The 11,448-nt window shown below is 41.5% G+C and overlaps 1 protein-coding gene across 2 annotated transcripts; it reads right to left on the bottom strand.

Annotated features, from left to right (window-relative positions):
- Positions 1 to 446: 446 nt before the first annotated feature.
- On the bottom strand, positions 447 to 8,335 carry LOC133930371 (E3 ubiquitin-protein ligase makorin-like). 2 transcript variants are annotated; one of them, XM_062377005.1, is made up of 7 exons: positions 8,024 to 8,335; positions 6,673 to 6,760; positions 5,760 to 6,574; positions 5,416 to 5,485; positions 1,668 to 1,756; positions 1,518 to 1,578; positions 447 to 958 (listed from the first exon to the last, which is right to left on the bottom strand). In XM_062377005.1, the coding sequence occupies exons 1-6, from the start codon at positions 8,035 to 8,037 to the stop codon at positions 1,545 to 1,547; spliced, it is 1,110 nt and encodes a 369-aa protein (XP_062232989.1). In that variant the 5' UTR covers positions 8,038 to 8,335; the 3' UTR covers positions 447 to 958; positions 1,518 to 1,544. The 2 variants fall into 2 exon arrangements, with proteins under 2 accessions (XP_062232989.1, XP_062232990.1); XM_062377006.1 differs by lacking the exon at positions 447 to 958 and adding an exon at positions 1,072 to 1,200.
- Positions 8,336 to 11,448: the final 3,113 nt, after the last annotated feature.

Here is an 11,448-nt window from a genome sequence, read left to right as displayed (position 1 = left end):
CATCAACCTGAGTCCCATTCAAATAAGTTATCTGGTGTACCTTCTGTGGATTACACCATTTTCGAAGCAATCTCCACTTTAGTTGATTAGCAACCCCGTATGTGCACATAATGTTTCGATAAAACCCATAAATCGTCCTGACGCTCTATTTCCACAATTTGGCCTTGTTCGAAGCAACATTGTTATATTGGACCAAATGAAGCACTAAATAGACCTTAGTCTAACGTGCAAACACAAACACCAAATAGACATTAGCAACAAATAAAGCATCTGTTTGATGGCAAACAGATGCTGTTTCAAACAAAAATAAAAGGTTAAGCTCCAGAATTTGAATGCGCTTTCAGCTTGAAGATGTCCCCCTAAGTGATGACCTAAACCTCCAGATGTTGCTGTTGTCAAGCAGAAATACAAATAGTTTGGTCAGTTAACTCAAACCCAATGGGGTATAATGAACATGTCTCCATTCATTTGTATTTCTCTCGTATAATTAAATTGTACCACCAAATGAGTTCAGTTGACCTGCTACAGCGAGGCCCTTCCTCAACAGGGAAGAACCGAAGAAAGTACCACTCACCTTCAACACTGCTGCAGTACAATGATCATTGTGTTTCATTTGCTCTCTTTTTTACCCGTATGATAGTAATACAACTAAATGACCTCACTTGACCTGTTGGTGCGGGACCCTTCCTAGATACTGAAAGAGCATCGAGTGAAAGGAAGTATTTTACACACCTGCCTTTTGCTCGACGGCCAAGAAATGTTCTACTAAATTACTGGTAGCCCAGAAGACCAGCAATCGACACAAGACACATAGAGCAAAGTTTTTAAATAATTTTAGTTCTGTTTGGATGTTCGAGCTCAATAGCGACAGGATTTCTTTTCCACCATCCTCGGGTCAACAGTGTCTTTTATAAGGTCATCCAGGTGTCTTCCAGGTCCCCAGAGAACTTCAAATTTTCTGCATTCAAGGGGGTGTCAATGTCAGGCATGTAGCTGAAGTAAAAGATCATGCCAGTGAATTTATGCAGCGCAAAAGAAGAAATGGCAAATTTACTAGCAAACAAGGATTGCCTTTGTTCAACTGGTGGCAAAGCAACCACCACTAAATGGAGACAAAGCTGTAGTTTTCCAAGATGCCTCAAGTTAAACTGCTCTTCAGAATATTGAAAATAATTGTTGGACAGCGATATCCCAGAATGCCTGGTTGCAAATGTTTCATTTCACTTGGTCAAATGATGAAAGAAATGATTTTGGAAGAATGAAACTGTGAGAAAAATAGAAAAGTGGATGCAAGACTATTCATATATTGATTAACAGAGAGCATGTGCCAGGAATAGTGATTGCAGAACAATACACCTATATCTAATTGTAGTTAGGAATTGATCAATAGTTACACAGTACTATTATTTTATTTCCTACATCAGCAAATAAAATGGTATTTGTAGACATGCATTGCATGACTTATTTGGCCAGAACAAGAATAATAATGTGGACTGTTTACCAAAAGTAGACCTTACATTTGATATATGTACAGCTGCTGGTCCCTAAAGATGCAACTGACTGAGGAAATCCGACAGCCTGGAAGGCAAACAGGAAAGTAAGACAGGATAAGCCGAGGTGAAATGTACAGGAGCGTATAGAAGCCTGATAGAGGAGAGAACAAATACCTAATATTTTTGCCAATTACTGTACTTCCATCGTCAGCATCAAGATGTCGCAGTACAACCTCTTCCAGGCGTCCATCTCTGTAGGCATGCTGGAAAACATGCAGGTTACAAAGAGTGAGTTCGATGTCCAACAAGTATTATGGGAAGATTTGGCTACCTGACATCATGATGTATCATTAAAACTAGTACCGATGTGATATATATAGGGAAAAAATTAGCAAGAAATCAAGTGTTCTGTCCCTTAAAACAGCTATCCAAAACATCTAACAGTCAGCAATACACTCCACTGAAATAAGAATTGTCCCCTACAAATTTGAATTTGAATAAACTATTAACCTTATTGTTTGGGGAATGGTATCGTGTGGGCCCCCGTTCGTTGACTTCGGCCAGAATGGTCAAATCTCAAAAACCGAAATAGAGAGACTAACATCAAGTAGGGATAATTTCCTTTATGATCTGAAGGAGTTAGGCTCGAGAATGCGTAGTAAACCCAAGGAACGAAGCTCGGAGGCGAAGCCCGAAGCTCGAAGAGTGCAACAAAGCCCTGAGGTCAAACGGGTGCAACGAAGCCCTAAGGCCAAAGGGGTGCAACGAAGCCCGAAGGACGAAGGGTCCAGCGAAGCCCTAAGGACAAAGGAAGGCAGCACAAGGACCTTCGGTGATGGAGCGAAGGCTAACCTAAAGAGGAACCCGCATGTTAACTGGAACCCGATAATAAAATGGCTAAAGGGAGATCGCTTCTAAGCCTGACGAAGGGTCCAGTGCGAGTCCCTAAAAGGTACATGTCAAGATTTGGTTGCTTAGGGCAATGTAGATAGACAATGACCATAATACCTCTGAGATATTCCAAGATATTCCCTAGTGTTAGCTGGAATATTCCTATGGATAAAGGGTAAGGATGTAATGACGACAGGAGTGGTTGAGGTATGCCTATAAATACCCCACTCACCTAATGTAAAAGGGAGATGAACAGTTATTACATCAACAATTACGACACTGTTCACTGTGTTGCAATCACGATCACAACACCCAGTTTCGACGAAGAGGCACGGCATGAAGAGGCATTCTCTGATGAACAAATATAATATAACATAAGGCATAATACACAGATCAAATAAATGCGTGGGTATCATCACCACGATCAAAAGATCCTTCAGGATCTGAGGCAGAGCCATCTGGGGCACAATAGAGCCTTCTGGGGCCGCAACAGAGGGAGAGTTCACAACACCCTCCTCTCCAATATCTTCCTCATCATCGCCCCTTGAACCGGAATCAAAGATTTTGTTGTACACATCGTGGAATGCACGAGCACCCTTGCGTGAAGGGGGAGCCACAGAAGTAATAGGCATCGTGGCGATAGGAGACTTGTTGAAAGCTCTGGGAGCGGACGAGGTTGTCGCCACATCCCCATCATCGGCCAACTTCGTGGACAGGCCACCACGGCTATCACCATGTCCTTCAGCGATGGGTATAACTCGTTGTTTCTTCAGTCCTGGCTCATTGCGTGATCCAAGCTCATCAGTGGTGCCGTCAACAACTTTCCGCCTTCGTGTGACCCAGGGGGGTGGAGTGCGAGGCCCATAGGGCAAGGATATGTTGTCCATGGCGCGGTTCATCGATCCACCTTTTACCCTCGTGATCAGTTCTTCGTGCTCGGCCTATGTATACGGCCTGAGCAGAGCCTCGGCCTCGACGTCCTCAATGCTCTCTACACTAAAAGGTAAGCAATCAAAGCATCTTGCAAAGGGGCGGGGGGGGGGGGATATCGAACGCATGAGGACACTTACCCGGCACCCCCTCGAGACTTATTTTAAAGGCTTCAAGTTCGCTCGAAGATTCCTTAGGCTCCACTTCGAACTTCCAGCCGAAGGAGAGTGGACTAATATTGGCTGCGCAATACTCCTCAACGAGGTCACGAAAGCCAAGATGCTTCACAACTAGTGCAATGGTCTTAAGCTACGCGTTGACGTCATCTGTCAAGTCCACCAGTGGCCTCCTTTGGAATCCGATTTCCTTCTTATCTAAAGCCATCTTCAAACCGTGGGGAACCTTATGATAGAATTAGAAATCATCCTAGTCGTTACCCCACCGGTTCCGTTGAGCCTTCGCAAGAACCAGCAACCTTGCAAAAGGGCACAAGACAACGCTGCCATATGATGCCGCATACTCCTCCCCATTCAACACCAGCTTCTTCGGCTAGTAGTGCGCGTAGTGCAAGAACGCAAAAGCAGCAGAGGTAGGCTTTTGGCCCTGCAAACGCCAAATCCACACGAACACCGAGAGCCGAACGATGGCATTTGGCATCAGCTGCTGGATCTGCAGCTCATACCGATTCAAAACACCAGCCAACATGGCGATCCAATGGAAGCGCAGGCCGGCGGAGAAAAACTCAAGGAATGGGACGACCTCGCCATCGCGTGGCTACAGTGTCATCTCCTCAAGCTAAGGCAACCGAGCATCACCCACATCACGGATCCAACGCTCCTCCGCTAGAGACTTAATATGCCCTTCGGTGCACCGACTAACACCAAACTACCGAAGTATGGCATTGATGGAGCCGTGGCACTAGCGTGCTGAAGCTTGGGCTTCGTCATATCCCGAAGGGGGCAAGAAACGAAATACCAAGAAGAGGCAAGGAACACCTCACCTGAAGGGTATGCACAACACCAAGGAGAGGGCTAACAATGGGGTGAACGAAAAGAATTTCCACAAGGAGGTATATATATATAGACGTACCCAAGTCATGACATCGGAAAGATATTCCAGGATATTCTCTAGTGTTAGCCAGAATATTCCTATGGATAAAGGGTAAGAATGTAATGTTGACAAGAGTGGTGGAGGTATGCCTATAAATACACCCACTCACCTAATGTAAAAAGGAGATGAACAGTTCATCAACCGTTACGGCACTATTCACTGTGTTGCGATCACGATCACAACACTTACAATGTATATTGCCAAGAAATTTGAATCATATTGAACTAATATAAATCTGCATTGATGTCAAGACTATCATCTTCAAAAATTATCACGAACCACAGTTCTTATCATGATGATACATACCTTGAAAATCTAACTGAAACGATAAGGAATTAAGGATAAACATAAAATTTAGCAGAAATTTGTCTCACTGTCAAAATCTATCTAAAGAGTCATTGACACAATAAAAAAATGCTTTCTTGAGTCAGCTAAATTATGTCTATATCAAACAAATTTTGGACAAGCCATCGCATTTTTAGCAACTTTTGAAAGACATTAGTTGAAATTAAAAAGGAACTTCTGACAAAGACATACAGGAGACTAAATTAATTTGATCCAATGCCTTCTAAGCCATCCCTGCTCTAAAGTGCTCAACTAGCTTAACAAAGGAAACAATAAAAGGAGCAACCATGGTCCCAGACACTGCAGTAACCAGGCGCCTACCACCAGGAACAAAACATGCCAGACCCAGCCAGTTTACGACTCAAGGGCTTCTAACTGATGCAATCTGAGGTATGCTTATTGGGAACACACAATATTAAACTGTTTAGGAAATTGAAACATACTTCTTAGTTGGGAAGCAACTGAACAAGGAGAAGTTTCCAGCCAGGCTTTTGTCTACTACTAGACCATTTACTGTGGATAGTTAGCCAGGAACCTGTCTGGTACTGGGCTCTTTAACTCTCGGTAGCCAATGAAATTTTGGTTGAGAGAACTCCAGAGGCATTCAATTCACACATTGATAGCATGTAAAAGATAGTATTCCTACCCTGTAGAAACAGCTTGTCCCGAAGGGACAAGATCCAGTCCCAAAATCGAAGTACTTGCAATCAATAGACCTGCAACGTTATATTTGTAAATTAGATAGTAAGAAATTAATTAAGAAAAAAGGTGAATAATAGTATTCATCTTAAATTGCTTCTCATGAAACATCTTAGATGCCATCTTCTAGTATATTGCTGGAATGAGTCGCCCAACTGAGTAATGATAATGTATGTGTAACTATGAATGTTTGAAATATCTGTAACATTCTATTTTGATTTTAAAAGTCAAGGCAGAGATCACATAAAGGGCATGCTACAAGAAGCAACGACATATGGAAATAAGTCGTACTTGAGCTTGGATTTGTAGCTTTCAATGATCTCTTGTTTATCTTCCTTTGAGAAGTACCAAATAACACTTGGAATGACATAGTACGAAAGTTTCCGACATATTGGACAAGCCCGCAGTGCTGAGTTCACATCCATACCAGATGCAGGAGAATTGCTACGCCAGTTTCTAATGCATCCAACACAGAAAGGATGGTCACATTCAGATAAGAGTCCAAACTTTCTTTCTGCAGCAGTAGGCTTCGAGAGCACACGGTCCAAGCAGACACTACATTCAATCTCTTGGCTGCGTTTCAAAGCTTCAAGGCGTTTGTTGTTTTTCTCACATAACTTGATATGTTCCTCCCTCTCATCAGGACGATACGGATGCAAGCACATTTTCCCACAGGTTCTGCACAAATCTCCATGCATCTGAAGGCACCCTTCCCCATAGGGGCAATTACCAGCAGCAGCAAAAGAACAAATAGGCTGATCACTAGGTTTCATTGATGTCTGGTTTTGCACAGTTCGATAGGATGACCAGTCAATTGCATCTTCCGAAATAGTGCCATGTTGAAAATCATTTCCCCATGCAGGCTTACTAGCAGATTGTGTCAGCATACCCATAGATATCTGCTGTCTTTGGTTGCTTGAATCTGTTTGGTGTCCCATGTGAGGAGCGTCGGAACTTAAAAGTTGAAGAGAAGTAGATGCAACTCGTCTTGCAGTACTTGATGATGGTGGTGGGGGCAGCACTGTGGTGTTACAAGAAACTTTGACATGGTCGTATCTGCAACGGCTACCATATGAGCATGCACCTTTCTGGTAAAATGTGCAAACCTAAGCAGAAAATTTATCACAGTAAGAAACATTAGGGGATATAAATTGTAAATCTGGATATGGGACTAAACTGCATCAAAAGTTATCTAATATATTACATTATTTGCTTGGTCATTCCAGTCATGGGAGAACTCACAGTATTCTCCTTTCAAGCAAGCTCCATGCATGAAGAACTTGCAAAGAACTCTGATGGATCAGTGACAAAACAAACAAACAAAAAAAAACTGTAAGCAAACAAAAAAAAAACTGTAAGCAAACTACCAAATTTGCTGGTTTCATCTAAGGCAGAAAACAATTTGAATGCAACAAAATAATGGGTTTACAGAACCTTGTTCTGACACAATATTGCTCTCATCTAGTAAATGAAATGAAAATTATAAAGTTGTAGGAAGGGTTGATGCTTAGGTAGCCCATTTGAGTGAACAATCTGAAGGAGTTGTATATCTTTCTTTCTTTAACACTTCTTCATATATTTCTGACCTTTTATACGGCTAACAGCAATAAGTTTGACATACCAGGACAAGAGAAGTGGATTTCAGGAGAAATACTCTGATACAGACTATGAATGCATGGTTCAAAATGAAATTATCATCACAGTAAAAGATGCCCTACTTACACAATTACATAATCATAATACTAGTTGCATTGCATTAAACTTTTAATTTTAGCTGCAACTTTTTCTGTTAACCACTTTTAGCACATTTAATAGAAGAATCGCCACTACTGTTGACAAGATACATCACTGTCATTATTTTCAAAAAATTGAGCCCAATCTAGTGAAATCCAGACACTTCACCCGAAGCATGACCTCTCTTTTATAGAACCAAACAAAAAACACATGCAACACATTTAGAATCAATCCAGTGGATTTAGCTTACGCAGAAAGATAATATACAGAACCACATAAAGTCATGCACCATCCTATAATATATTTACTACCAATTGCTGGAAAACAAAGGCATCAGACCAAAAACCAACATCATCACTTAACCTGCAGACCACAAGATAATCGCATCAAAAGCCAAATCAAATGAGCATCATCTCCCCCATTCAGCCCATCAGCAGCTTGGCGAACTCAAACCAATTGAAGTACAACCAATTTACAGGCTAAGCGGAGACCAATCTACATGCTCAGGAGACTCCCTAGAGCTAGAACCCCGCATTAATCCAACCATGTATCTATTAGCTATCCGTCTCTGCGTACTGCTGCCAAGAGACAAGCAGCGCTCCCGCTCAAAGCTGGCCTCCAATACTCAACCGACGAACCCAATCCCCAAACCTTTCGCACTAAAAATCCAAGCAAAACTTGTCTGCTCTGACCACCAACACTAGGGCCCCTGACGACGCTCAATCCGCATCAATCCAGAGCTCAGCAGCATCGTCACAAATCTCGACCCAGCCCGCGCAGAATAGGTAGGTAGGGATCGAATTTGAACGGAAGCGAATTACCTCTTGGTCGACATGGCCGAGTCGTGCCGTGCCGCCGAACCGATCGGATCAGCCCGGGTTCGCGCGGCGCAGCCGGCCGAGGAGAGCAAAAGCGCGGGGACCGGAGTCGAATCCTTCACCACCGCTGCCGCCGCGTCGCCTAAAGCCTGCTTGAAACCGGTGGCGCCCTCCTCCTCCGCTTCCTCTCCCTCAGTTACCTCGCTAGCGTCGTCTCGCTTTTTGGGGGGCCTGGCTTTTGCGGGGGTATCGTATCCGGGAATGATTCCTAAAAACAGGGGTGGGAAATGACGCGGTTGCCACTCGCTGAGACGACCGAGGAACCGTTCGTTGGGCTTTATTTCCAGCTCTCGCTTATAGCCGCAAGCCCAACTAAACAGATCATTTAATAGGCTAGTCTTTCGAATATCCAATTCTGTATAAAAATGAGAAACAAGCTTAGATAAGCTTTTCAGTTTTTGCGGTAGACGAAACGAGAATGCTCTTGGTTCGGACATATTTACCCGTAAATGTTATCTCATAAATACTTTGAACCGGTGTTATCCACCTCTCTCGCGATGAAACGTGACTTTTGGGGAACGAACCTCGCGACCTCAGGTGATTAAGGTTTTCCCATCGCCGCCACCCCCGCATGCCGCTTAACTCATCGCTTGATTATACCGCTCTATCGAGCGCTCCCCCCCCCCCCCCCCACTCGTTTTGAGTGCGAATTCGAGCTAGTTAAGTGCAGATCTAAGCATGTTCATCACATGCTCACTCCTTCACATCCCAAACCACATTGTCGGCATCCATCACCTCAACGGCAGCCGGGTCATCATGCCTCCTCCTTTCTCCACCCATCCCTCTTTGCCCAAACACATCTCCACTCTCCAAGCCTCCTTCCCACTTAAGCAATGAGGGTTGCTGCTACACTTTCTAGCATCTCTGTTGATCCTCCAGTACCAATTACGACTTCCTGGTTGATAGATAAGTGCTCCAATCTCAAACCCCAAAACCTCTCTACTTTTACAACATTATTATTGCTGCCCTATGCTAGTGGTTCAGTTGGTGATAGATTATTGAAATTGATGGTTGCATACATGAAATCAGTATGTAGTGCAGCTACTCAATGAGATCCTTGATTGCTCGATTCTGTACATCAACTGCTTGAGCATAGGTTTTCAAGAATGTTATGAGGATTTTTGCATTTTTGCAGCACAAACCAATATATGGGCCTTGTCATGAGCCTTTTTTTTCCTAAAGATTATTAATGTTGTAGAAAAATAAAGGATAATGGTAAGAAACATTCTTGTTTAGCTCGTAACAGATCATTTCTGAAGATTATTAAGGTTCAAAAAAATAAAAGATAGCTAGTCAAAAAATGTTGTTTAGCTCAATCTGCCTAAACATTAAAGTCTAATATTTGTAGTTGCATCATACACTTCATTTGGCTGGTACATGATTTGACAGTAGTGAGAAATTAAATGGAGATGTGCTACAAAAGAGAAGGGGAGTGGTACTTGCTGCACTAAATACTTGTCTCTGAAACTTTGTTATTCACAGAAGGACAATGTGGTATAAGTGAGGAATTTGTTTCTAATATTTATACTGAGATGGTGGACAAAATCAAAGGAAGATATGTGTACTGACATACTAATATTTTATGTTATCTGAATATTATCTATGGCTTTGTGTATGCTCTACTTGTATGGTTCTTAGAATTTTTTTATATGAATGTGTATGTTCTGTGATCCAACCAGCCAAATGAATAGGTTCAAAGATGTGATATGACAAGTTTAGAAACTCACTTGTTCATAGATGAATTAGTTTTCTGTGTAACTGAACAGAAGATGTGGATTTGCTATTTTTTTAGTTGAACCATTTAACTTGTATCATGTATGGATCTTTGATATGAATTGTTTTCATGAAGCAAACAATAGTTGTTACCTACTTGATATATTTTAGGACTCACAAATATTTTAAAAAATTATAGTATATAAATTATCAACTATTTATATGTTCCAATGATACCAAATACATGTACAAACACCTTATATATTATTTATCCTCTTAAATATTAACAACAGTAAATAAAACAATTTACAGAAACAAATACGTTCACTCTAAACTAAAACCATCACTAATATAGTTAGTAAATATTAATAACATTTACTAAAATAATTTACTAAAACTAATACATTAATTCACTCTATACAACTAGAGATATTACAGATATTGCATACTCTATTCAGCTTAAAAGTCATTAGTCAGATAGAGTAACTAAACAATATATTAGCTTCTCCAAAACCATCAGACAGAAGCAACTTCTCAATACCATAAGACAGAATATGCTTTTAAAAAAGTATCAGCCCAACCAAACATGCCCTGAGGGTATATTTGGTTCATTTACCCATCATCGCTTAGCAAATAAGGCCAAAGGATAAGCAAGATTTGGTTTTTTTAGTTTGAATTTGGGTCATAATTCTTCGCTTTTGAGAGAGTAAAATTGGCTCTCTTCATCTAATAAAGTTTGTCTTATCTAACCTTGCCAAACAAAACTAACAGAAAAAAAATCAAATATACTCTGAGTTGTCTACGAGGATCTATGCCTTTTACCACGTCTTGTACCGTGCACGTGAGTAAGGCAATTCCTATCCATAGACCAGAGTTTGCTTCTGAAATTTAGAAGCACGTGTAACATCACTTACTTCATGATGCAACTAGTCCGTTGTTAGTGCGATTCAGCAATCAAAATTATTAAAATTTTGCTTCGTTGCCTCGTAGCGAGCTTGCCGAAGCAGGCTACCAAAAGTCAAGGAGGCTTGTAGGGATGGGTATAGGAGTAATTTGGGCGACCGGTTTCCGATAAACACTGCTGACTTACTGAGACGTTGACTGTGATTAGTTGTCTCAATAAATATGAGAAAAAGAGTATTTCATTATATCTATTTGGGCAACTTAGTTTGACAAATGCATATAATCTCGAAGAGAAGCCAAAAGTTAAGGAGGGTTATAGGGAGTAATTTGGGTGACCGGTTTCCGATAAACACTGCTGACTTACTGAGACTTTGACTCAAGGCGTGATTAGTTATCTCAATAAATATGAGAAAAAGAGTATTTTATTATACCTATTTGGGCAACTTAGCTTGACAGGTGCATATAATCTTGAAGAGAAGCGTGTTGATCGCTCGCATATATTGTTTCAGCCTGATTGAGTAGATGCAAATATATGCCTACAGTCTAAGAGGTTAGGAGGGAAGCTAGATTCGTTCCCTCATAGCCTAACCGAGCGAATATAGGCTCTACATCCACTCATACAGACAAACTCATTGTTCAGTATCACAAAATATAACTCCGCTTAGTCTGTATATATGATCCATTCGAGCTAAACCTATGTAGGCAACCAATCACACCCTGGGATCACTTGTGAGGCTCTCTACCCCGCAATG

This window comes from Phragmites australis, chromosome 10 (genome assembly GCF_958298935.1).
Source record: "Phragmites australis chromosome 10, lpPhrAust1.1, whole genome shotgun sequence".
Classification (NCBI taxonomy): domain Eukaryota; kingdom Viridiplantae; phylum Streptophyta; class Magnoliopsida; order Poales; family Poaceae; genus Phragmites; species Phragmites australis.
This window is presented reverse-complemented; position numbering and strand designations above follow the sequence as displayed.

What these genes read in the sequence shown, in the direction of transcription:
- LOC133930371 (XM_062377005.1), bottom strand. An exon ending in AGCTACAAATCCAAGCTCAA is followed by an intron (nt 5,486 to 5,759) that starts GTACGACTTATT and finishes ATAACGTTGCAG; the next exon opens with GTCTATTGATTGCAAGTACT. An exon ending in GGACAAGCTGTTTCTACAGG is followed by an intron (nt 1,757 to 5,415) that starts GTAGGAATACTA and finishes CATGTTTTCCAG; the next exon opens with CATGCCTACAGAGATGGACG.